This window comes from Lampetra planeri, chromosome 10 (assembly GCF_965212315.1).
Source record: "Lampetra planeri chromosome 10, kcLamPlan1.2.h2, whole genome shotgun sequence".
Classification (NCBI taxonomy): Eukaryota; Metazoa; Chordata; class Hyperoartia; order Petromyzontiformes; family Petromyzontidae; genus Lampetra; species Lampetra planeri.
The window spans coordinates 1,987,139-2,012,374 of record NC_136116.1 but is presented as its reverse complement, the minus strand read 5'-3'; the positions used below and the strand labels follow the sequence as shown (position 1 = coordinate 2,012,374).

Below are 25,236 nucleotides of genomic sequence, written 5' to 3'. Positions count from 1 at the left end.
CGAATTCGAACCGTGTTGTGTGATCGGCATCGCGCTCGCTGAAGGTGAATGCCTTCAGGGAAGTCGTGTACTGTATACGCAACCGCGCACAATTCTGTGAGTCACTTATAACTGCTTTGCCGTTACTTGTCCCATCATCTCATAAAGTCCCCTGGCACATTAATATGCTACACAGTGGCAGTGGGAGTCACAAAATTAAGATGTATTACTAATAAACCCCAATGATCCGATCGAAATTCGGGATTTTTATCGGATCATTGGGGGGGCACGTGGCACCCCCCCACCACTCCCAACCCCATCGGCAAGTGTCAGCTCTTGCAGCAGAAGGAACCGTATTGTTGGAGGCGGCGGTGAAGTTGTTTGGTCGAGGTACACCCATCGACTATAACCCAGGTGCCACCGCCGTACCGATGTGTGTGCAGACTGACCAGGTATGCAACAGGTGTCATGTTTAGACAAGTTGCCGAGCCCCAGTGGATTCCTCGAGTGTTTACCGGGACGCTTCCTCTCACCGGCTTCCCCGACTGTAATTGGCGGTGGTGGCGGCCTCTCTAGCTGCCGTTTGTCGAGCCTGCCCCGAGGCTACCGAGCCCATGAACAATGACCACGGCAGTTTGGCTTTAGCCGTGATGCTTGACAAGGACAGACGATTCAAGCGGTCAAGGCGGAACCCTGCGCGAACTACACACGAAGCAAAAATGTATTATTTAAATTTGTGTTGCAGCTTCCCCGACGCAGTCGCTGCAGTAAAACGTTCTGGAAAGATTCACGCGATAAACTCTCTCTCGTGCTAAGTCGGCAGAAACGTGCCGTAAAACCTCAAAGCCACACAGCGGAAAAGGTTCAGCTGTGTCATGAAGCAAGCGCTGTGCCAATGCACAGCGACGTACGTGGGCATCAAAAGAGACCCACGATCCTGGACACGGAGAGTGACATTTGAACCGACCGTCAGCGCTCCCCCCTACACCGAGCCACATCAACCAACATCACAAAGCAGGTTCAGGCAAAACCCCCACGACCAACACGGCATCCAGCGACGGCTTGACAAAGGGCTGTACATTATTATTATTATTTCGATTCCGAAATCAATTAACCGAATAAACAACTTCTTATTGCAAGCAATAAATATCTGAATTAAAATTTTACGGCAAAAAAAAACTTGCCTCTCGGACCGATCCCAGCAAATTCCAAACAGGAGCACGGCTTGGAACAACCTGCAATGGTCACCAGTGAGGAAGGCGGCAGCAGCCGAGGCCGCAGGGCAAAGCAGCCCTCTGCTTGTCAGAAGCCACGATAAGCCTTCCTCCTCCCGGCAGCGGTCGTGGCCACGGGAGCGCCTGCCTCCGCTGCCAAGGCAGAGCTCCGTGCGCACGGGGCAAGCCGCAGGTCTTGACTGGCGGCGGCGGCGGCACAAAGGCACCCCCATCGCAGCCCTCGCCGCTTCCTCCACCCGCTCGCCCGCCTCCTCCTCCGCCGCACCACACCCCACATTCAGGAGATGGCTCGATGATAAGGCCCACATGTCAGGTTCTGGCTGCTCCCCTGGTTTCCCCGTGCGTGCGACTGGCTCACGCACACACGCACGCACGCACTCACGATCACTCCAAATTGACCCCACCGCATCCTGCTGCCCCCCACCCACCCTCCAGGAACCAGCCAAGCGACTGACCGAACAAACCGGCCATGAGGGCCCTCCTACCTGCATTGGCGCAGGCTGCTCAGCCGATTGGTCCCTGGTGGATGGTGCCGTGTGGTGGCCATAATTGGGCACGGACCGAGGGCAATCAGAGAGACTCGATCTGGAAGCTAAAACACTGCTCTCATGCAAATAAAAACAACTTTTCACGTCAGCTGCAGTGTTCTGATGGCATTGCACTGTCTGGTATAGCTTGGGTCTGTGTGTCTGATCATGAACCAAGACAATTATAATAATTATGATAATTTAGAGCCATTTGTTAATCGACTTCCGATTGGTCTCCCCACACGGTGTCAGTTGTGGAGTTTGTTTGACCGTACTTCATAAACACGGGCGAGTGGGGATTGTTGAAAGTGTGGGTGGAGAGGGGGGCTTTCAGAGTCCCTGACTTTCTGCCCACTGTCAAGAAGGACCGTCATGATGGTGGGCAGGCCCGGGTAAAGCGCTGTGGCCGGGAGTCGGAGCCATTCCTTGTTTGCCTTGTGGTGCGACAGGAATGTCCTCTGGCTCCCACATTGTTAAACATATTTTTCGACGACATAGTTTGAAAAGCCTTCGTTGGCTATAACTGAGGACTTTCCATCTGGTACAGATAGAATGGGAGGCTGATTGATGCCCAGGTGCGGTGGAGGGATGGCTCCCTATTGGTCAACCATGTTATGTGTGCTGATGATCTAATGATTGTTGCTCACTCAAAGGAGGAGTTGGAGGCGCTGCTGCTAGATCTGGAGCGTGCTACTAAGAGATGGGACCTTGCCATCAGCCCCTCCAAAACTAAGCACCAGCATGGGTATGTTGTGCCAAACACTCCGACCTCCTCAACTCCCCATTGGTGATAGGAGAGTTGTGGAGAGAGTGGAAAGTTTTCCATACCTGGGCAGTGTGCTTATGACCACCTCCGGTTTGACAGCAGAGGTCTCACTCCGAATCTGTCGAGTGGCATTACCTTTTCATCGGCTGCGTAACGCTGTATAGAAACTACCTGGTCTCTCACTACACACGAAGCTTCGGGTCTTCTTGGCCATGGCCACGGTCTCCCTTCTCTATGCTTGCGAAATGTGGACCCAACCCCCCTTTCTTCATCCGCCGGATAGAGGGGGCTAAACTGGCGCGGCATGTGCTATAGGATAGATCGAGTGATATGATACAAGAGGATGTGGAGCCGAGTGGATTTGCCGTTGACTTGTACCAGTGGCGTCAAGATCGGCCTCTGTGGAGGCTCGCGGAGGAGGCTCATGAAGGATGCTACTGGGCAGTTGGAGGTAGTCGCCCTCCAGCAACAACTGAGGGCAGAGGAGTCACGCTCACAACAGCGAGCAGAGCGGTGGGTGGCTAAAACACAGCAAGTTGATACAGTATGAGGCACAGGTGGTGCATCGGCCAGTCATTTCAATCGGTCGCGGCTGCGGAAATGGCGCCGCGTTTACAGCCGAATGCAGCTCTCTCCACCTCTCTCATTACCCGCTCTCCTCTCCCCCATTTTTTATATTTCCTTAAAACCTAAACCACCCTTCTCCTTCCTAACCTCGCCCACTCCCTTTCCCCATCGTCACCCTTCCTTGTAATCCCCCTTCCCATCCCAATCACTCAAACCCCATCTTTCTTTCCCATCAGCCAATACTAATGTAGAATTTATAATTCTTGTAAAGCGCTGTGACAAAAATGCTTCATAAAATCCTAGATACAAAAATCAACTCATGGCACCTGGGTCTGTCCCGTGACTTGCAAGCGGGCAGTTCGAAACTTCACGTGGCCTTAAAAGTGCACATGGCCTGGCACAACCGCCGTGGTGACGACACCGCCACTTAGTGGAAAATGGCCGTTGTTGTTGTGGCGGGGAGAGGCGGTGTGGGGAGGAGGGGGGTCCCAAGACCAGTTCCGATATCATTCGCCAGCTACGTTAGCCGCAGGGCCACGAATTACACCTGTGGTCGACATCGTTCTGCGGCGTGCAAACCACTGCGCCCCACACCGCTCAACCCACGCGCACCATAACCTTGCGGTTTGAGTTGATCCTCTTTGACAAAAGAGATTCTCAAAATAACGTCGTGGCCCTTAAAAAGAGAAAGTCTGTTTTGATCTCTCTTACCGATGAGTGTGCCGAGTTTTTGTTAATTGTGCACCACTGGGTAACGTGTTTGAAGGCAGTGTTAGTCGATTGACGTGCATATTCAATTATTTATTATCACATCGCTATGAATCACGTCAATGAACAAAAATGTAGTTTAAAACATTTCTCTATGGCAGACTAAAAAAACACACAAACACAGGGGAATCTTTATATTACGAAAGAACGTTTAAGTTGGTGCTTCCTCAAATGTCCACTCACGCGGACAAAGCAAGCAGATAGTCGGCATGCCTCTGCCGTCCCGTGGACACACACGGCTGCACACACTCGCACGCACGCACGCACACACACGGCACACGAGGGAGTGGGTTGCCAGCACCACACCCGACTTGTCTCCCCAGCGGCGATGTTTACACACCGCACCAGGGACTAATTTGAGGCAGAGCTGACCTCGGGGAGGCGCAGGACCAGTTCAGATAATCGCCACTGGTGTTAGCCGTGAGCGGGAATCGAACCCGTGTCGCCGAGTTCTATCTGCACTCACTCATACGCACACACACACACGACTCACACGCACATACACAGCTGCACAGTCACACACACCGCTGCAACACACACGCACAGCTTCAGACATAACTGCGCCAACACACACACACGCGCAGAAAAGCTGCACGCACGATGAGCGTGCCTTTGTAGCTAGGGAGCTCGTAAAACCACATTAACGTTTCAGAGACGCACTAAAGACCCTGGGGACACACGGCGCCTCGCGATCATAGCCGCCCCGCCTCTGGGCTGAATCGCGTTCAACGTTTTTCGCCGCCTCTCGCGTTATTTTCTGGGCAGTGGGAGACGCGTGGTGGGACACAGTTGCGTGGCTACTGGGTGTGCAGGCGGTGCAACTCCACCAGGGGCCACGGGCCCAGAATGGTGCTGGTGCCGGACTACGACGATGGGAGAGAGGGGGGGGGATCCCTCCCCCTGAATCTGTGCCTGCACCATGGCCTGCACCATGGTCCATACCAACGGGCCGTCGCACCGACCAGCCAGGGCTGCACGGGACGCGGCCGAGAAATCCCCATCAGCGGCACAGCCATTGGGGGGCCTCTAGAGCCAGAGGAGAACCGCGTGACTATACAAAGCGATACGTTTTCTTTCACGAGACGATTTAACAACGCCACAAATCCACATGACCTTACCCGACACTTTACCCCCTTTTTTTAGCCGCCAACGATGCCACGGTTGGGCACAGGCCTGCCCCTCAATGTCTGCCACCCCCAAATCTCCTCATTCTGTCCATTACCGATCCACCACCTCCCCTTTCTCCTTCCCTCCATCAGCCACCAGTCCATCGCCAATGTTGCCCATCTTCTCATCGGATGTCTTTACTCGCTACATGTCACACTCGGCTCCATCTGTCTTTTTTAATTGCATTTGCTATCCTGGTTCTTACAATCGTCATTCCTAATATTGTCCCCTTCCCTCGCTCAATGTAAAGTCCTTCTTTCCGCTGACCTACAATGGAACTCCTCGCCCTTGTTTTTCCGTGGAGGGACCAGATTTGTGCCACATGGGCCAATAACTGGTAAAATAAACTCAATAATAATAATAATGACATTTATACCGCGCCAAAATTTTGCAGACAAGTCAGCAACTCAGAGGCGTGGAAGCCAAGCTCAGGGCTACTCGAAAACCTGACAAAGCAGAGAGTAAAGGCCTTTAGATGTTTCTTGAGAAGTCAGAGGGCATTTGACGTTGCAGATTGTGCAAAGGGAGAGAGTTCCACACTGAGGGGCTGACAGCAGAGAACTGACGTCAGGCTGTAAGTGTAGTGTATAGTAGTGGTGTAGAGTGTAGTGTATAGTGACGTGAGGCTGTAACAGTGTAGTGTATAGTGTAGTGTATAGTGACGCGAGGCTGTAACAGTTCGAGACCCCCCCTTGGTATGTGTAGCAGATTTGCGTGACGCCACCGAGTAGGGCGTCTGAGACGAGAGCAGCGAGACGAGGTGTGGTGATGGTGGTGGGGAACCGGTGGTGAAGGCGCGATGACAAAAAGCCGGCAAGTTTATAATGTGCCCCGCTGTCAACAAGGAGTGGCCAGGTGAAGAGTGCGGAGGAGAGGGGTTGCTGAGTCGATCGCAATCCTCTCCTGCACTCGGACCGACGCCAAGGACTACGCATCGCGCGCTGCAGCTTTCTAGAGAAGACCGCGCTTTGTAGGCCCACGGTAGTTAGCGCTCGCAACAGAGGGGCACTTCTGTGCGCCCTTCTACATCACTTCAGTTGCAATGCAATGGCAGTCTGCAAGCACGCGGACGCGTCTCGAGTGCCCGGGCAGGACTCGGCGGCCCCGCTATGCGGTGACCACACCAAGCAGGTCGACGATCACGTTTGTCCTCGGCCTCTCTATCATCGCTGCTGCTCTGGACAGTGTGGTCGTGAGAATGAGGAATGTCGTCGTCGTCGCCCCCCTCACAAATCCTCACGGTGGAAGCTGCCCATGAACGTGCACACGCGGTAAAGCGTCGGTGTTAAACACGTCGGCTTTCGCGACCGGTATTACCCATAAGAGGTTTCTTTAGGGTTAGATCATGTCAATGTACAGTCGGTAATGTACATACATAATCTACATAGTCTACATAATCTACAGATTATGTATTTTGATTAACTGTGAATAACCCAATGAATAATAGGGATCCATTGTAATTTCTGACTACATTAACCCCCCCCCGTCTTGGCACCGGATTCGCTCATTGACGGCACCACATTGACCTCCTCTTCTATTGAAGACCGAAGCAGGAGGATTTCTCGACAATTCTGGCTGTCGCCTGACGAGGCTACTGGGTGTAACTCCCGGCGAAACGTCGTCGTCGTCGATAAGTAAATGTTGTGGGTTTACTCGCCAACACACCGGTGTGCTGAACTCATCACCAATTGCCATCTTTTGTTTACGTGACAAACCTTACTAATTGGCTGTCGGGTAATTTACACAATCTAACCAAAAAAAACCCTCTACCATGCGGTTAAACGTGTTGGGATAGCAAAGCACCCAGCCAACCAAAATAGCTTAAAGAATTAAATAATGCATACACAACTATAAAAATACAAACATACCGTGCAGCGAGCCTCGCAGTGAAAACAAAAACACCCTCCGCGACTTCCCCGTTCTTTTGTCAATCACAGCGACAACTGCATTCCACAGAGGCCACGCGGACCCAGGCGACCTGCTGCTGATGGCGGCGGCGGTGGTGCACAGATGTTGTGCGACAAGCCAGCGACAGCCACCAACCAGCAGTCTCCACCTCCTCCTCTCCGCCTTCAAGAGATATGCGAGGCACGCACCCGGAGCCTTCACAAAAAGCCGTGCGCGCTCATCCGATCAGCGGGGGGGGGGCGGGGGGGTCGCGCATCAATTACGGCGTGCTATGGACTTGCATCACCTGCAAACGCTCTGGCCTCCAAACGTATCCCGTATTCACCATCTTGTCATAAGAGTGTGGATACCACGGTGTATGATGTGGTAGTTTCAGCCAACAACTGGTGTTAGTTTGGCACCTAACTATAGGCAGATGTTCTCAAGTGGGACTCAAGCTCACCTAAGAACAGCCGCTCTCAATCGCGATGCAATAATGTGGATTTATATCGCGTCGAGGATGTTTGAAACATGGGGCTTTCCGGCCTGCGTTATTTTCCTGTTACGATGGGCTTTTCTCGCCACTCACAGATTCGACAATGTACGCGTGTGTAGAACTTCTTTCGCACCGTACGTAGCCAAACCATGTTAATCGGAGGGAAGGACAACAAACTAAACACGAAAAGCAGTTTAAGAAATTTGTTTTCGATCTAAAATGACATCGCGGCTTAAGACGTCGGTGAGAGAATTCTCTATGCAAGTCGTACGTATCTCTGCGCGAGTCTTATAAATACAAAGAGAGTCTACGAGTCACTGTGCGAATTTATAGACCCCTGCACGAGTTGACACAAAATACATGCGAATTCATAAGGGGGCATCTACGCGACCACTTCTCAAGAGTTGCGTAGAAATGAACGGCGCATGTTTACACATTGCATAGGAGACAGGCGAGAAGGCGAGTCAATGTGTGGCGCTCTGTAAGTGTCATACGGGATATGTTGCCGCTCCAAGTTTACAAAAAAGTGATCATTTATCCCGGCATTGAATAGATCGTCTTTCTAACGCAGTTTCCTATGCAGCGTCTACTTGATCGTCAACTGCTTTCGTGTCAATTAAAAAAAATCAGGATATTTCTCTTAACGCTTCCCAGTCTCCTCAATGCCCTTCTGCCAGTCTCTCAATGTGCGACCTCCCAACAATAAAAATGCAACAGTCTTCGCTCTGAAGAACGGCGACCACCATTATCACCTTGAACGGTCGGCAAACTCTTTATTTTCCCGTTGTAATCCAGTGGCGACGATTAACGTGGGAGGCGCTTTCGAGCCCTGGTCGCCCACCACTGCCGCCGCAGGCCTCCTTGCCTTCATTTGAACCGGCGTGACTAAAATGTTACACGGTAAATATAAATTACTCATTAACTCCCAAAGTGCACATTCATGCCTCTCCTGGTAAACTTTTAACATTTAAACTGGGGCAATTTTTAATTATACGGGGAAATCCGTTGTTTAATAATGCCCGTGATGTTTTGCATGCGCTCTGCAATCGCTTGGTTATTTATAACCGCTGACGGTCACTACGGACCATCCATAGCCAGGGTTCCACTCCGGACGCGAGCCTCGAGCAACAGCTCCGCGGAGGCCATCTGAAGCCAGATTGTCTCAGCTCTCGGCAAATGGGATTCTTGAATCCGCCTGTGCGGCGTTTGGAGCGTCTTCCCCCTCAACGGAAATGGCCAAACAGTCCAAATGTGGCAAAGACACTCCAGAAAAAAATTCTGGACTCAGCGAGGCCGTTCCTGGCGAAAGGACATTGCTACAACACTACCCAGCCCCCACCTCCATCGCCATGCTCTCTTAACGGATGTAGTTCAGGGTCTCGATTGATGGCGAGATCAATTTTGTTACATGGGGCGAATGTTTCGGACCTCTTGTGGCCGGAGAGGGTGGGGGTGTTAGCACATTATCTAACATATCGTGACATACTATGTATTAAAAAGACATCGATTTTTACACACGCGATGAGTGTGTGCTGATCTTACGGAATCGGGGTTGATTCACCCAATGTAATCGCTACAGATTACACCCGTTAACTGCTGATGCAATGGGAAAAAAAATCACGAGTCGGTATCTTTGAGGACAAAGCAGTAACTCGCCACGACGCGTTCGCCCTGTGGATGGCCTGGTCTCTGCCATATAAACGTGGATAGTCTACCACTGGCTCTGGTCTGCAATTCTCCAACACCGGGACCGTTTTTTCTGCCTAGCCAAATCTTGGGAATCGGTGTACTTATGCAATTTGAACTTCTATACGTTATCTTTTGAATGTATTTATTTTGTGATTTGTTTACCTTTCCTATACTTTGCACTCATATCGGGTTCTCGTTGCATTTTTTGTCGTAGATAAACTTGCAGACCCGCCCCGACTAGACATCTGTGAAAAAAACCCAGCTTCATAGCTCATCGTATTTCTCAAAGATAAAAGAAAGATTCCGATTCTTCTTTGCTTTGGCAGAAAGACACGGAGACGCGACTGTGAGCCATGCCCGGCGCCAGATCCTCTCAATTGTGTGGTGGGGAGAGGGGGGGGGGGTAGCCAGTTATATTGTGCTAGGGGGGGGCAGAGGGACATTCGGGTGGTGCAGAGGTCACCCCAACAGCACCCCCTAGCGCCGGCCCTGCGACCGAAGCCTCACAGCCTCGACTACGCTGCAATCTCAGACGCCTCCAGATGGTGGCCACACCGCTACAGCCACTCACTGCCGGAGGGTGAAGCTCCCCCCAGATTCGAGGTCTCCCGGCCCAGAAGAGGCAGCGAGCGAGACGCATCCAGAAGTGGATGCCAAGGGTGGGCGGTGCATTAATCGCAGATGCGAGATCAGAGATTTAATTATAAGAGACAGACGTGTTGAATCTTGACTTGAAGCTTTCGGGACTGCAGGAATTCACACTCTTTGGGTCTTTCGGTAAAGTCACGTGGATATAAAAATAATAAAATAATTACAAATCACGACGTTTCGATCGCAACACAATCAATCGTCTTCAGGTGAAACAATACAGCAGATGGACTGCTGAGGCAGGAAGAAATACGTGTTCAGAAGAGAAATTGAAGGTATAGACAATACATGTATTCAGAAGAGATGGATTGCATTCAAAAGATATGCTTGATTGGAGGGTGAGGTTTTCAGAAAGGGATATAAATCTGGCAGGCATCGAGAGGGCATGGTGCAACGATAAACAGGCGTGTGCACAATTCTCACCGATGAGACGGGCAAATTTGACGTTGGACTGGAGACCGATGGACGGAAGGGGAAAGGGAGATGGATCGGTAATGGATGGAATGATGAGATTTGGGGGTGGCAGACATTGGGGGGAGGGGGGTGCAGTGGCACCATTGGCGGCTAAGGAAAGAGGACTAAAGTGTAGGGTTCAAGTTCGTGTATTAGGTACAGCCCTGTAAGCCATTCGGCTCTTAAATCGGGTGCAACCGCAACAAACAAAAACATGAACAAGAAAACATCTTAAAGTGACTAAGTGCAAACAGAAAATCCAAGAAAAGACAGCAAAATATTGCAGAAAAAGCACCGTACACCAACACTGTGTGCAAAAATCCCAGTGGGATGCAAGTCAAACAACAACAACCACAAGACAACTTAGATTAAGGCCATCAGTCTAACTCTGTACTACAACAAACAAACATGGCCAAACCAAAAAAACTTTGAAAATCACCAAAATAAAGCCACAAAAGCAATGAAACAGTGATCATAGGAACTGACTGAATTTTCACAATAAACGGCGTAATTAACATGTACTACCAAACTCTGCAGCCATAGCTGGCTGCATGAGTCACTCCACAACAGCAGGAGCATCAGTTGGAGTATCAACATTTTTCAATGCACCTTTAAGATCAGCACACTAAATCAAAACACAGATCATACATTGCAGCGGTCATCCGGAGCGAAACATTTTATTTTAGGCCACTGAATTGCAGTGGCAGCTAGGGGTGTACAACTCCTCTAGAGCAGTTTTGAGTGAAGATCTCATAGGTAGTGATTCAAGTTGCAGTTTATTGGCAATAGCATTCCAGACCCTGGGGGCATCAATAGCAAAGGCCCTTCCTCCAGTATTTGTACGGCAATAGGGAATGTGAAGCTGGTAAATGAGCGAAGACCTTAGGTCACATTTGTTCTTCGAAACAGAGAGGAGATCCAGCAGGTAGTCTGCGGAATTTTTTGTAAGTACATCATGAATAAATAAGATCTGATGCACAAGCCATCAACCATTGAGAAATGTTAAGTTTGACCCAATGTAGAGATCACAGTGGCGAGTCCTATATGGGCAGTTCAGGGTAGGGATGTTGAGGCGTTGGTTAAACAGCGCGTAAAGAAAACACATTGCTCTTTAGTCACGCGGTTCCTCTCCGGATCTTAAAAGCGACAGCGAGTCGGGATGGCAAGGTGTGCGCTTGAATGACACCTCAAATTAAGTCGCGAGCCGTCTTTGGCCCTTACCCGGTTCACGGCTCTTGCGATGACGGGTCGTTGTCATCGCGGGTCCACGTGGACGTACACAATTCGAGCCCGAAGGGCGACGGTGTGGTTCTGGTTTTGATGTACTGTATTATTTAACGGGTATATTATAAAGGAAAAGAAAAACGCACTGAAAACTACGCCAGGAAGAAAGTATGGACAGATGCACGCTTAAGTATTGCACTGAGAAACAAAAGAGAGGAACACGTGGATGAGGTGCCACACGCAGGTTAAGTACGGAATGCAAACTGTTAAAAAAAGCTGGCTTGGGCCAGGACTCGCGATCGAGATTGATAACAGAATGGTGGCCAAAGAATGGATCGCAATCCAGGAGCACATCCACCGGGGAGATGGAGCGATGAAATGACCACATGTGCAGATGCTGGGTGGATTGTTGCCTCGCGGGATCGTGGGGAGGGGGGGGCGACGGCGCGAGATGGTGGTCTTCCATTCTAGCGTAAGATAGCAGCAGCATAAGCTAAATGCCAGTGTCAAAGTCGGCTCTCCACGACTGGAGAGGCTTCAGCAAAGAGAGTTCGTATAGTTCATGATACGGCCCATAGTTTGGGTTGCATGGCCATAAATCGCACTACTTCAGCTTGTCTCTAATTTTCCATTAATGCAAAGGGCATAGCCGCGGTGGTGAAATGTTATCTTCCTTGCCTCGTATACTGAAGGCCGTCCGGTTGGAACCAAACCCCAACGCCTTTGAATATGAGAATAGGTTTTACCCTTTCTGGCAATAAAATAAGTGCTGAGATGTTAAACACCAAACAGAAACCTTTTGCAAGGAATCCCGTCTGCATTAACTACATATACTTGTGGGAGCATGGAAACAGCAACACATGCTCTGATAATTCACTATGTAACACGACTTTTGTCCCTGGGTAGCAAGTGTTATTTTCTAATTGCTCATGCCTCAAAAGTACAGAAAATGGTTATTATTCCCCACAAATGTTCCTTTTGTGACCAGGAAATTACGTGAAGGAATGACACAAATGCACAGGTTTTCTCATTGAAAATAGGTACATTTCTAAATATCACTGTCCTGGTCACAAAAGCAAAGTTTGTGGGGAATAATAGCCATTTTATGTATTTTTAGGCATAAGCTATTGGAAAACACTTAGTACCCAGGAACAATTTTTTTTCGTTACGCAGTGTAATGTATACCTTGTCTTTGAATCTGATTGGTCCATACCAGAGCCAGCTTTCTTTAGAGGCTAGTCTCAAAGTGTTAACAACTGTTTTATTGACAGAAAAGGTAAAACATATTCTTATATTTCGATTTAAAGCTTTCGTGACTGCAGGGATTCATCTTCTTGGTTCTTTCGGTAAAGTCACGTAGAAGGGAAATTATAAAATAATAAAAATAAAACATAATAAAATAATTCTCACGACGTTTCGCCACAACGCAAGCAGCCGTCCTCAGGTGAAGAACAGGTCTGTCGGAAAGACAGCGTCTGAATGAACACCACCACGCTTGGCAGCGTATATTTAAGCTGGGTTGTATAGTCTAAGGTGGTGTATAGTAATACAGAATATAATTTAATGTTGGGTTTGTCTATGGCAGTATATAGTACGGGGTAGACCCGTGTGATGTAAGAGAAAAAAGTTTAGCTGGAGGCATATTATATTTTTTGCGACATAGAATTGTAATGTATGACTTACTGTTAGTAGCTCAGCTTATTGGAGAGTATATTTAGTATATTGATGATACTGATGTAGTTTATATTTTAGTTTTTTACGTGATAGTTTAGCTGCTGCAGCTCCATACTATTAACATTCCTTCCCTTTATTAATGCTAACCCTACTCACTCCCTTTGCCGCCCACCTCCTACGCATTCCACAAGTAGTGACTAATCCCATATCTGCATTTCCCATAAATATGATAAATTCCTCTTGATATGCAAATCCCTTTGTCAAGGCGCTCTTCCACCTCCAACCCAGCTTAAATATACGCTGCCAAGCATGGTGGTGTTCATTCAGACGCTGTCTTGCCGACAGACCTGTTCTTCACCTGACGACTGCTTGCGTTGTGGCCGAAACGTCGTGAGAATTATTTTATTATGTTTTATTTTTATTATTTTATTATTTCCCTTCTACGTGACTTTACCGAAAGAACCAAGAAGACATTCTTATATTTTGATACTGGAAGGTCCCATATTAGATATTTGGAGTTCGCATGTTTCTCCCCATGGTCGTGTGAATTTTTCTCCAGGTCCTCCGGGTTTTCCTTCGACATTTAGAATCAACACGCGTTTAGGGTTTTTGGCTGCTATAAATTTCCACGTGATAAGCCACTTCGTTGAGTTATTGTTTGTGGACAGGTCGCTTCCGGCAAAAAAAATAACTAAATAGCTCAGTGAGCCTATGATTAAATAAAAATAGTTTGTTATTTTCCTAAATGGCGAATACCGTGGTTCCAACGCTCGACGCTGGAAGCCACGGGTGGCGGTGGCGACTTGGATAAGCAGGTGTTGGGAGGATTTGCAGAAGCGAGAGGAGGAAGCGGAGAGAAGACGCCATCGAGGGATCGGGGCGCCGCGATGCAGCCTCACTCGTCGCCAGCTTCTTCACGTGGCGCGGCAGAAAGGCATTCGTCAATAACGCCGACGTTCCAGGCAATGGCCCCTCTTCATGAGCAAGGGTGGTGTCTGTTGCGTTACTGACAAACGTGGCAATGTTATTGACGCGCGTGTGTCGAGTCGTTTGTGTCGATTGTGCACCACGGCCAACGCAGCAGCAGCCTCACAGAATTATATTTCCCAAGTCACGGTTCAGCAACCCCCCCCCCCCTCACGGACACGTGTCACGAAAGCCGTCATGAAGCCCCACGTGGAACGCAGCACTGCGCTCGGTGACCCACCGGGGAAGAGTTCCGCAAAATCCACGAACATTTATATAAAACCCAACGAGACAACTACGCACGTTCTAATTTTGTGGATGCACGCGTTGCTCCTTACACGCGATGCTGGGATGTTGGTCATGTGCCTACAAGACTGAGGAACGTTAACCATTGTAATCAATCAATGACATCACCAACATTAACAAGATAACCACCACCAAAATCATCACCACGACCACCCTCACAGTGATCACCTTGACAACAGAGGCAATGCTGTCTCATTCGTCTCAGTCGGTTGATTTAATCTCCTGGTTAAATAGAGGAGTGCCTGGCTATCAATCATTAACGCCACCGTCATAACTGACATCAAAATTGTCGTAATAGTCATCATTACCACCGTCATCATCATTACCCCCACCATCGTCATCGCTACATCACAGCCTGGGACAGTGGTTCTTAACCTTTACTGCAGCCTAGCACCCCTTTGGTTCTCAATCAAAAAAAGTGCAATGTTAACAAATACATTGGTTTGATGAAACAAAGTAGTTTTACTGACGTGTCCGTGCTTAATTTGCGCTTCGAGTATTTACCTTCTAAAATTAATATTGGCCACGTCTCGCACCCCCAGAAAGGGCACCTGGCACCCCCAGCAGGTTAAGAGCCACTGGCCTAGGAGGACCGCATTGTTCGCGAGGTGCTTATGCGACGACCGAGTGGCAACCCCAACCTCTCGAGCATGTGGCAGGCCGCCCGACCACCGCCGCGGCGGCAAACAGCCGGACAGGATCGGCGGGGGGGCACCTCCAGCCCACGTCGTTACTCTCCTCCCTTCATCTCCCGCCGCTGCGCGCCAGCTTCGTCTGCTGCCGCCGCCGCCGCTGCTACCCGCACCTCTCCCACCGTCATCACCTCCCCAGCGCTCGCTGCCTCTAACGTCCCGTACGCACACAAACACACACGCGTGCACCGGCTCACCTACCCCGGTCTGGAGCGATCCGTTGAAGGCCGTCGCGAACATTCTCCGAAAGTAAACCACAAACTGATTTTTCTCTAAGGATTTGTTGTTTTTGCCCGCGACGCCCAGCGGAGTGCTTCTTGTGATGAGTAAATGAGGTCGAGCCGGCTTTTCAGGGCGCCCAACCCCCGCTGCACCACCCCTCCTTCCCTCCCTCCCTCCCACCCGGGCCCCCTCGTCAGCCACCCATGCGCCCCACCTGCCTGCCGCTAGGCACCTGAACCACACCTAGCGATGCTGAACTAATCATCTGGTGAGTCTGCGGCTGCTGCTGCTGCGTTGGCAGTGGTGCACAAATAACGAAGAAACACCCTCGGACACACTCAATATAAATATATAATATGCGACGTTTCGCGCAATGACCCTTAATAGCACACATCATTGTGCAATGTTGTAGAACAGTTCGTGGCAATCGATACATCAATTGAGTTTGTGTAAATACATGCGGCTGGATAATATTGGCGTTAAAAGTCCACTGATTTCTCTATGTTGATTCGGTAATTTAAATACTTGATTATCTATATGAACGATGACATTTGTACATCGATCTTGTTACTTTAAAGATGAACGCAGATCCACGTGATGCGATGCGCGTCATGATCATTATCAAAATGCGCTCCCTGCACCAACCCGCGCTGACCAGAGTGGTGAAGTATGGACTCGTATCTTAAAGAGATTGCCCGAATTGCACGAGGCAGCTCGCCGCCATTCAAGCACAAGCGTGAGTCTGCTGACGAGACCCTGTAAGTCGAAACCAGACAAGGGTTGTGTTTGTACTGCCATTATTGTACATGACTTGCCTCAATAAAAAAATAAAACATATATGCGGAGAGACAGATATATGGAGACGTAGTCTGCTTATCGATAGTTATTATTTTTGACAATAATAACAATTCCAATTTGTATCGCGAGTGAGAGGCGCGAGGAGCAGCCACATGTGGATCCAGCGCGACCAGCAACAGCTCCGCCATCCTCTCTACAGTGAGATGCTATCGGTCAATTAATGAGTGGCTTACGTGTTGGAGGAAATCGGAGCACCCGGAGGAAAGCCCCGCATGCGAGGGGGAAACACTCTATCCCATACATACACACAGTCACAGATGGAGTCCACAACTTTGCTTGTACCGCCTTATCCCGGCAAGCCAGGGTTATGGCTCCTCCTCGACGTGCACGGGGAGGGGGGAGTTGCGCAGCGACATCTGTGTGTGACCCACCAACCCTCGCAGCTTCCTCCACAGTTGCTGGCTTACAGGCAACCACGAGCGAGCGTCGCTACCGCCACCGACTGGCGAAGACGCGCGGTCTCCCCTCTCTCACGCCCAAGGCACCCACCGCCGTAACGTTCTGACCCACCTCCTACTTGACGTCTGTGGGAAAAGAGCTCCATAGCTTATCGGAATTCTCCTGCAGTAAAAAAATACTGTATACATGTGTAGTGACATCACGGATGTCACTGTGTAATGCCGGCTCGAGAGAGGCACGGCGTGCGGTGTGTTGACATCGCGGGCACCACGTGGATGTGGGGGCAGTAGCGACCCGAGAAGGGCTCGGTGAGCGCTGATTGGCAGTGCTGGATGGCACCACGCTCTGCGTGCAGTGCCAACCCCTACAGGCCGTGGCACTCTGGTTGACGCCAGAGGACACGTGACCAGTTGAGTCTACACAGGGGCCCCCAGGTGGGGGCTAGGGGTGGTCACGTGTCAGGTCGAGATCCTCCTCGAGGATTCTCGAAGGTGGTCGTGGCGAGGGGCGGAGCCAGCCACACCACAGAGGATATACGCCGGGTCTCCGAGCGGGACCGGCTGCTGTTGTCTTCCTCCAAGAGTCACCAACACGTGGACCCGGACCCAGGCTAGGGTCCGGTCCGTCCTAGCTTAATTCCATTGTAATTAGTGTAGATAGCCTGGTGGTCCACCACCATAAGTTGTTAATGTGTTAAGGGGTAGTACCCCGTGTGTTGGTTTAATAAATGTGTTGCCTCCAAGAAGTGCGTCTGTGACTCAGTTGAACTCACTACACATACACACGTATTCGGATTCCGTGCTCCACCCGGGTGGTGCGTGGCGGGCAGCCGCACCCCATGTGGCAGCGCCCCCCAGACGAGGCGCGCGACCCGGGGGGGTTGCTGCTGCTGCTCCACGCGCGCTGAAATCGCGCAGATTTCCCCGCGAAGTTTGCGGCGTTACTCTGCGCTGCTCGAGTTTGCGCGGCGAGAAGATGGAAGGGAGTCTGGCTGCATGCCGGTTGGCTGCCCCGTTGCGGGTGGAGGTATCCCTCCCAGTGCCGGATTATCCGAGTGTAGTGGGTTCACGTGAGAGACACCCTTGACTTTGGAGGCCACACGTTTATTCTTTGACCACAACGGGGTAACTACATGAACGTAACAACGGGATAACTATGTAGTGGTAACCACCACGGGGTAACTACATAACCGGGTCAGGTCAGCGTAAAGAACGAACACCGAAACGACGTAGCATGGCGGGTTCCATTCCAGTAGACAGCCCGGATCGGACCTCGGGACCTCCCTTTTTTGCCCCTCAGCGTGGCCCGGCTCTGCCTCGGCCACGCCCCCTTCTAGAACTCCCTAGAAGACTCTGGGCCTGACATCACATGTCCCTTCTGTCACCTTTGGCCCACATCCTTACCCTGTCCTGTCACGTGCCCTTGCCAGCCAATCGGGCTGCTACGTCCTCACATGCTCTCTCTCTCTCTGCCCGCCGCTAAAACCATGCTCCTTATGGACCATTTACCATGGCATAGCACACCCTGCTGGCAGAGAGGGCTACCTACACTCCAGTTCTACCTCTATAAGTAACTGACGCTGTGCGCCTTAGTGACCCAATATACGTCACTTCACTAGTAGCAAAAGTAGCTACATATGCTACGAGCCCCGCACTTTCAAGGGCCCCGCGCTAAACACTTTCAAGCTATCAATTTCGGTTCAGTGATTCTGCACTTGCTCTATTACTATAGTACTATACTGCCTTCAACTTTCATGAACGACTGGGTGTTTAAGGTCAGCGATTTGTCGTATTATCTGGCTGTATAGCAAATGAAAAAATACAATTACTTTACTATGGAAGTAAAAAATGTCTTTTAATATTTATGTGTATTTTTTAGGGCCCCTTTATAACATATGCTACAGGCCCCGCACGACTTTGCAGATCCATGAGAACCCCATGACACGCGACATTAAACATCGAGCTTACACGCGCGAATTGATGCACGCATATCGGGAGCTTGATAATTATCGGCCGATTAATCGATGCAGGGTTACATCCATTATTTTCATCTGCAATACAAAAATATTAATAAACCTTAATTCGCACAAGTAGTGAACCGTTGATTCTGACGCGTCTGTTTTGATGCACGTATCGCCAAGTAATAACGAGGAATCGATTGAATTCGATGAACCGATGTCTGCTTCGAGAATTCTCACGCGTGGCTCTGAGCGCCCCCTGGTGATGGGGGCGCCGTGGGACGCCTTGGACGGGGGGGGGGGCTCTCCCGCTCCTGCGCGGTCGCTCTCCGTCAGAGGTCGCAACCGGGTGCCCGATACCCGTACCCTACCCGATACCCGGCTACCCGTACCCGGCCGGGTACGGGTACCCGTTTGCGACCCTGGTGCGGCCGGGTACGGGTAGACCGTGAGTCACTGGTGAGTAACTGTTTGTCACTCATTTCCCAACGTCTTGTCTCTTCTCACAATTCAAGTTCCTAGAATCAACCCACCCGCGCCTGCAACATGGCTTCATCCCAGAGGTCGCATCAGGTACCCGATACCCGTACCCTACCCTGGTGCGGCCGGGTACGGGTAAGGAATCAAAACCCGTTTCCGACCTCTGCTCTCCGTTCACCACAGAGACCCAAGGGCTGCCACTGCCGCTGCTGCTGCTGAGAAGGCGACGCCAGCGCCTGGTGGTGACCCGTGCGCTGGCGACCTGAGCGGTGCACAACGCGCGGCGGGAGTCCAGGATATCTTAAGGGAGTAACGTGTCCTCTCTTCTCATCCCCGGGGGCTCGGCGGGTCCGGCCCCCCCCCCTCCCCCGTGGAGGGGAGTAGAGCTCTTGGGGAGACGGGGCCGCAGGAGCGGGTCATGGTGCCGCCTCGTACCACGTACCGGAGGCCGCGGAATCCGCATGCCTCCACACTGCCCGGGACTGACACCCTCCCTCGGGAACCCCCTCTGTCGGCCACCTCCTGGCACCCGCATCCCTCCCCCGCGTCCTCCCGTGAGTTTAGGAACCGCGTGCGATTCTCGGATTATTGCGGTGGGGGTAGGCGAGGGGAGATACGGAGGTGGTGGTGGTGGGGGAGAAGGAGTATGGGCCATCTCCCGTCCTTCTTCTCGTCCGCATCTTCCAGCCCCTATACCCTACGCAGAGCCTTGAGCGATGGGAGTCAAAGTGGATGAACCCGAGACGCAGGGGAGGTGGTCCTCCTTTTGGGTCAAGGCTGGTTGGTGAATTTGCGACCGGTGGCTGGCAGTGCGAGGTGGGGCCAGAGCGGAACGGCGAGGCACGCGCCGCGCAACTTGCTCACAGCAGCCGGCATGAGCGCGGCTCGGGCGTGGGGGGCTAAGGGGGCCGAGAGTGGAAGGGCCACCGGAGTTTGATGAAGGTGGCAATAGAAAGATTGCACGAGCGTCGGCGAAGAGGCGCGTCTCGAGCTGGGACTTGAACTGCAGACGCTGAGGGTCAAAGGGACTCTCTTCAGTCTGTCGCGGGGACTCGCTCACTATTCGTGGCGTCACGGAAGGGTCACACTTCACCCTGAGTAGTTCGTACGCGTGTTGAACTTCTTTTGCGCCGTACGTAGCCGACCGTGCTCATCGAAGGCGCACTTTGTATCGGTGGCGAGATGTTAACTACCTCGATTTATATGCAGGAGGTCGTGGGTTCGATCCTGACCCTGAAGCCTGCATATTTGGAGTTTGCATGTTTTCCCCGTGGAGAACATGTACATTTAGAATAATGCTTTTCGAGTGTTTGACTGCCATCAATTTCCACACGATGATAAGCCACTTTGTTGAGCTATCATTTGTGGTCAGGTCGCTTCTGGTAAAATAACAAAAAGTCAGCAAGTTAGTTAATATCGTTCCCAATGGTCGCACGCATTTAACTAAAACCACGGGATTAAACCCAACGTGGAAGTCGCGCTGATGGCGGCTCGGAGCCAATGGTGGAATTTTCACGTTCCTTTCGTGGGGACCAGTCCGTCAATTGAATAGCAGCGGTTGACTTTAACAGAACGCAGGAGGGAGCGAAGCATTTTTTTAAATAGTCTCCTGTCCGCGATTATTACCTCCACCCCTCCGCAGCAGAGTTCCAGTGAGAGGCGCGGAGCCGAGAGGAACGCGTTGATGTCGGCCGACGTTGATTTAACGCGACGTTGATAAGAAGTGAACCCCGCAGCCACGTGAACAGTCTCTACGGGCACAGTGACGCCCCCCCCACACACAGGCCTGGAACACGACTAATGGTGCATTCATCATAGTAACAGCAGTTGCAGTAATTAAAGTGGACGAGAGATCTCGATTTGTTGTTGTTAAACCCGGGCGGTGAAACTATCCCGAGTTCCACGCTACACAACCTGCACCACTTTCACTCGCACGCAGCCACGGCGCCGAGACCTCAAATCGGGACTCTTGTTTTTCGTTTGCAGTTTCAGTCGAATTGACAGCATCGTCAACACCTCTCTCACTGATGTTCTCCTGAGCCGCGGCTCACGCCGGGGCCGTGCTTCACCTACCGGCGAGCTGGCACGACGAAGAAGAAGCCCCTAGGGGGTCTGGTTTCTCCTCTGAGAGATCGAGGCCCCGGATCTCTGTTCCGGGACCGGCGGTCCCCAAGCAGCGGACGATGGGGAGGGACCGCGTCACGAATCCGCGTGGCCGGTGGGGGCGCAGAGGGTCGAGGGGGATGGGATAAGAAAGTGGAGGAGGCGCGAGCCCACGGGACGAGGGGGTGTGAAACGGGAGGTGTGGGGTTCAGGGGTGAGAGGGTGAGTGACGGCGGGAGCGGGTGGCGGCTGCGCAGGGAGGGGTGAGGTGGGGTTGGGGATGGGAGCAGAGGATTGGGGGGGGGGCGATAGAAAAGAAGCTGGCATGAATCCACGTTCCAGGGCCCTGGCCGGAGCATAAAACGGGCTTGTGGAGTGGAGTTCGTGCCCATTGAAGCGAGCGTGGCGGAGGGGGCGTCCTGCCTCATCTCCATCACAATACCGCGCTCTGCCAGCGCCGTCACCGCCGCGAGCCCGGGGGAGGCGAGACGGGGAAGGGAGCAGGGAGAGAACGAGGCTGCCGCTTGGACCGCAGCAGCAGCAGCGAGAAAGAGCGAGAACTTCTCGGCGAGGAGGAGGAGGCATAGCGAGCCATGGTGGCCGGCGGGCTGCTCGTCGTGGCGTGCCTGGCGGCGGCCGCGCGCGCGTCCCTCGGTAAGGGGGGGGGGGGTCCCGCTACCGCGCGCTCGCTCAAGGAGCGCCGCTGCGCCTCGCGTCCCGCGCGCTGCGTGTGACGCGCCCCGCGCTCTCGACCCCGATTCGAGTCGGGGCTTCGGCGTGGACGTGAGGACGCAGTGGGGCGGACGCCGTAGCCGTTGGCCTCCACACATTTTGGACGTGGGTGGCGAGCCCTATGCTCTGTACACTCTCAGTCGCCTTTGTCACTGTCATCACCACCATCATTATTGTTTTTAATTATGGGCTCTGCGTGGGGTTTCTATGGCTACGTGCCATCAATTTAGTTGAGACTCGTTCCCACGCGCCTGGGATGTTGGAAAAGCTCGAGACAGTAGCAGCAGGTGTCGTGATGCCGCGTGCAGCCCCACCCCCCCCCCCCAAATTGGGCCCCCAATTTCACGGAGAGGGTCCGCGCGTCTCACAGGGGCGACCAGCGACGCGGGTTTGGGTGGCGCTGACTCGGGAGTCACTGGCACCCCGCGCGTGCAGCAGCAGCAGCAGCGCCGCTTTTCAAAGGTGACCTCGGGGCTTGTGCGCCCGTGTGAGTCACCGTTATGTGCTCTTAATATTTCTCGTTTTACGGAATTGGCCAAACCAATTGAAAAGCAGCCGTGAGGCTCCGCGAGATTGTTGTGGATACAACAGCAATGCAATTTACACGATTGTATTCACGATCCAATTGGCCATGCTTTTCAGAATTGTGTCCATAACGCCTAAGGGTACAACGCAGCCTGTGACGTGCTTCTTTAATAATCCACGTTACAAAAACAAGTCTGCCTTGTGCACGTGGATCGTGGGCAACGAACTGCCGCCGCTGAACAACCGCGGCGTGTGAAGTGTCGACGGGGCGGTGTGGATTCGACTCGGAGCACGGAGCTCGCCACTGTGGCGGTGCACGTGTGGTGGTGCTAGTGGTGGTGTACGTGTGGTGGTGCTAGTGGTGGTGCTAGTGGTGGTACACGTGTGGTGGTGCTAGTGGTAGTGTACGTGCGGTGGTGCTAGTGGTGGTACTAGTGGTGGTGTACATGCGGTGGTGCTAGTGGTGGTGCTAGTGGTGGTGCTAGTGGTGGTGTACATGTGGTGGTGCTAGTGGTGGTGCTAGTGGTGGTACACGTGTGGTGGTGCTAGTGGTAGTGTACGTGCGGTGGTGCTAGTGGTGGTACTAGTGGTGGTGTACGTGCGGTGGTGCTAGTGGTGGTGCTAGTGGTGGTGTACGTGCGGTGGTGCTAGTGGTGGTGCTAGTGGTGGTGCTAGTGGTGGTGTACGTGTGGTGGTGTTAGTGGTGGTGTACGTGCGGTGGTGCTAGTGGTGGTGCTAGTGGTGGTGCTAGTGGTGGTGTACGTGTGGTGATGCTAGTGGTGGTGCTAGTGGTGGTGCTAGTGGTGGTGTACGTGTGGTGGTGCTAGTGGTGGTGCTAGTGGTGGTGCTAGTGGTGGTGTACGTGTGGTGGTGCTAGTGGTGGTGCTAGTGGTGGTGCTAGTGGTGGTGTACGTGTGGTGGTGCTAGTGGTGGTGCTAGTGGTGGTGCTAGTGGTGGTGTACGTGTGGTGGTGCTAGTGGTGGTGCTAGTGGTGGTGCTAGTGGTGGTGTACGTGTGGTGGTGCTAGTGGTGGTGCTAGTGGTGGTGTACGTGTGGTTGTGTTAGTGGTGGTGCTAGTGGTGGTGTACGTGCGGTGGTGCTAGTGGTGGTGCTAGTGGTGGTGTACGTGCGGTGGTGCTAGTGGTGGTGCTAGTGGTGGTGTACGTGTGGTGGTGCTAGTGGTGGTACACGTGTGGTGGTGGTGCTGATGGCCGCCACTCTTTGCGCGCGCCGACTGTCCCCACCTCCGCTCACCTCGTTGCAGCTCGCGATCTAATGGGGGGGGTTGAGTTTCTGGAGTTGAGGTCGACGCTGCCCTGCCGTACGAGCAGAGTCGCTCATTCTCCTGCCGAACAAAGGGGAGGGCGAGGGGAGAGATTAACGCTCGCGCGCGGCGCATTCTCCGCATTGTTGCCCGGGCAGGGGTCCCGCGCCGGACCCCCTTGCCGAGATTCCTCTCTGTAACAACGATTATAATGACCCCTCGCCACAGAGCGCCTTGCCGGGTCCCGTTACCCGTGTGCTTTGAGGACCCTGCCTGCAATGGGATTTCTCATGGGCTTGCCAGGCGTTGTAGACGCGGGGCTGCAGAGGTGTGGCCAGGGCATGGCAGTGCTGGGGATCACACCCTCGTATGCGTGGTGGGCTTTCTGGTTTCCCCCACACGGCACCAAACTATCATGAACGGCTTTGACCAAACATACCAACACGGACGTCCTGCGGCAGTCTTGAATGAGACTCGGCGAGGCTTTTCTGGGTACATAATGCGGCATCGTTACGCTTACTATACAAGTTTAGATGTTTTACGGCGAAGAGAAAGCGTGGTGCCTTCCGCAAGAGGGGACTACGTACAGGAGTTCTGTTCAACCTACTTGCTGCTCTGCCATCCACTGGCAACCATCACGCGCCCCATCCCTGCGCCATCCACAAACCCCGCTCAGACGCGGGCCTCTTTATGGGGTAACGATATCGACACGAGGTGGGGGGGCAGGGGGTGGGGGTGAGGGGGTGTTCTCTTCGGTTCACGTGGGTTCACGTGGGCCCCCGAGTGAGCGGGCCCCGTGGAGACGGAGCGGGGGTTGACGCGGGATGGTTTGCGCGTTGCCGGGCAACGCTGCTCCCCAGCGGCGCCGACTGGGCTCGAGTCACGTGGCCGGCGCGGCCTCGACTCCTCGTGGAGGGAGCCTCCTCGCATCTCCCTCGGTGACAGCTCCGGGGACTCTGTGACATCAGCGGAGGGCTCGAGTGGGGTCGCTCGTGATAGGTGTCGTGCGTGCATCTGGGAACGTTTAACTGGGTCACATGGGTTTTTTTTTAAAGAGGGTCTTGCCCCGCCATTTATGACACCGTGTTTATTAGCCACATTTTTGTTTGCGTGTGTGAAGAAACCGGAGTGCCCGGAAAAAAACCCTCCAATACATATGAGGAGGGGAGGGGGTACCTTTAAACCTGCCATTTTCAATCCGCCGCTGGATGAAGGCCTCCCCCGAGCCGTTTGCAGCTTGTCATTGCGGTGCTGTTCGCCACCACGAGATTGGAACGGTGAACATGAAATAGGTCGCCGACCTACACGCCGTGGTGACCAACTCGTGGTCCCCTATGGAGGTAGAACGATTCATGAACGAGTTTCTCAGCCTTTGTGTCGTAATGAGGCGCGCGCGAGCCCGCGTGGTTGGTGGTGATGGTGGTGGTGTCAGCGTGAATGTTTAAAGTGCGGACCGCGCGGCCGTGTGGCTTGCGGGGGCCACGCGTGGCAGCGCCGCAGCGAGGGGCATTGTCCCCGGCTCAATGGCACGAGACCTCGCCGCGTTAATTGGGCCTGCGGCGAGCGAGTCGGTGAATGGGTGAACGAGTGAGTGAGTGAATTAGGGAGTTAATGAATACGTGAGTGAATCGGGTGACTGGGCGAATGAATAA

General features: G+C 52.6%; 2 protein-coding genes across 5 annotated transcripts in view; one reads left to right on the top strand and one right to left on the bottom strand.

Moving 5' to 3' along the window:
* LOC144720820 (uncharacterized) overlaps positions 1 to 15,376 on the bottom strand; it is a 48,630-nt gene extending 33,254 nt beyond the window's left edge. For 2 of the 4 annotated variants that reach the window (XM_078597887.1, XM_078597888.1), the window contains exon 1: positions 15,246 to 15,376. In XM_078597887.1, the coding sequence (XP_078454013.1) occupies positions 15,246 to 15,284 (39 nt within the window). In that variant the 5' untranslated portion in view covers positions 15,285 to 15,376. Of the gene's footprint in view, positions 1 to 1,163; positions 1,400 to 6,877; positions 7,072 to 15,245 lie in introns of those variants that run through there. The other 2 variants (XM_078597890.1, XM_078597889.1) reach the window with 2 other exon arrangements.
* A 6,280-nt stretch (positions 15,377 to 21,656) lies between these two features.
* The window catches only part of LOC144721124 (low-density lipoprotein receptor-related protein 2-like), an 86,006-nt gene continuing 82,426 nt past the window's right edge, over positions 21,657 to 25,236 (top strand). The window contains exons 1-3 of the mRNA XM_078598519.1: positions 21,657 to 21,717; positions 22,166 to 22,282; positions 24,445 to 24,564. Coding sequence (XP_078454645.1) covers positions 21,657 to 21,717; positions 22,166 to 22,282; positions 24,445 to 24,564 — 298 coding nt within the window. The remainder of the gene's footprint in view (positions 21,718 to 22,165; positions 22,283 to 24,444; positions 24,565 to 25,236) is intronic.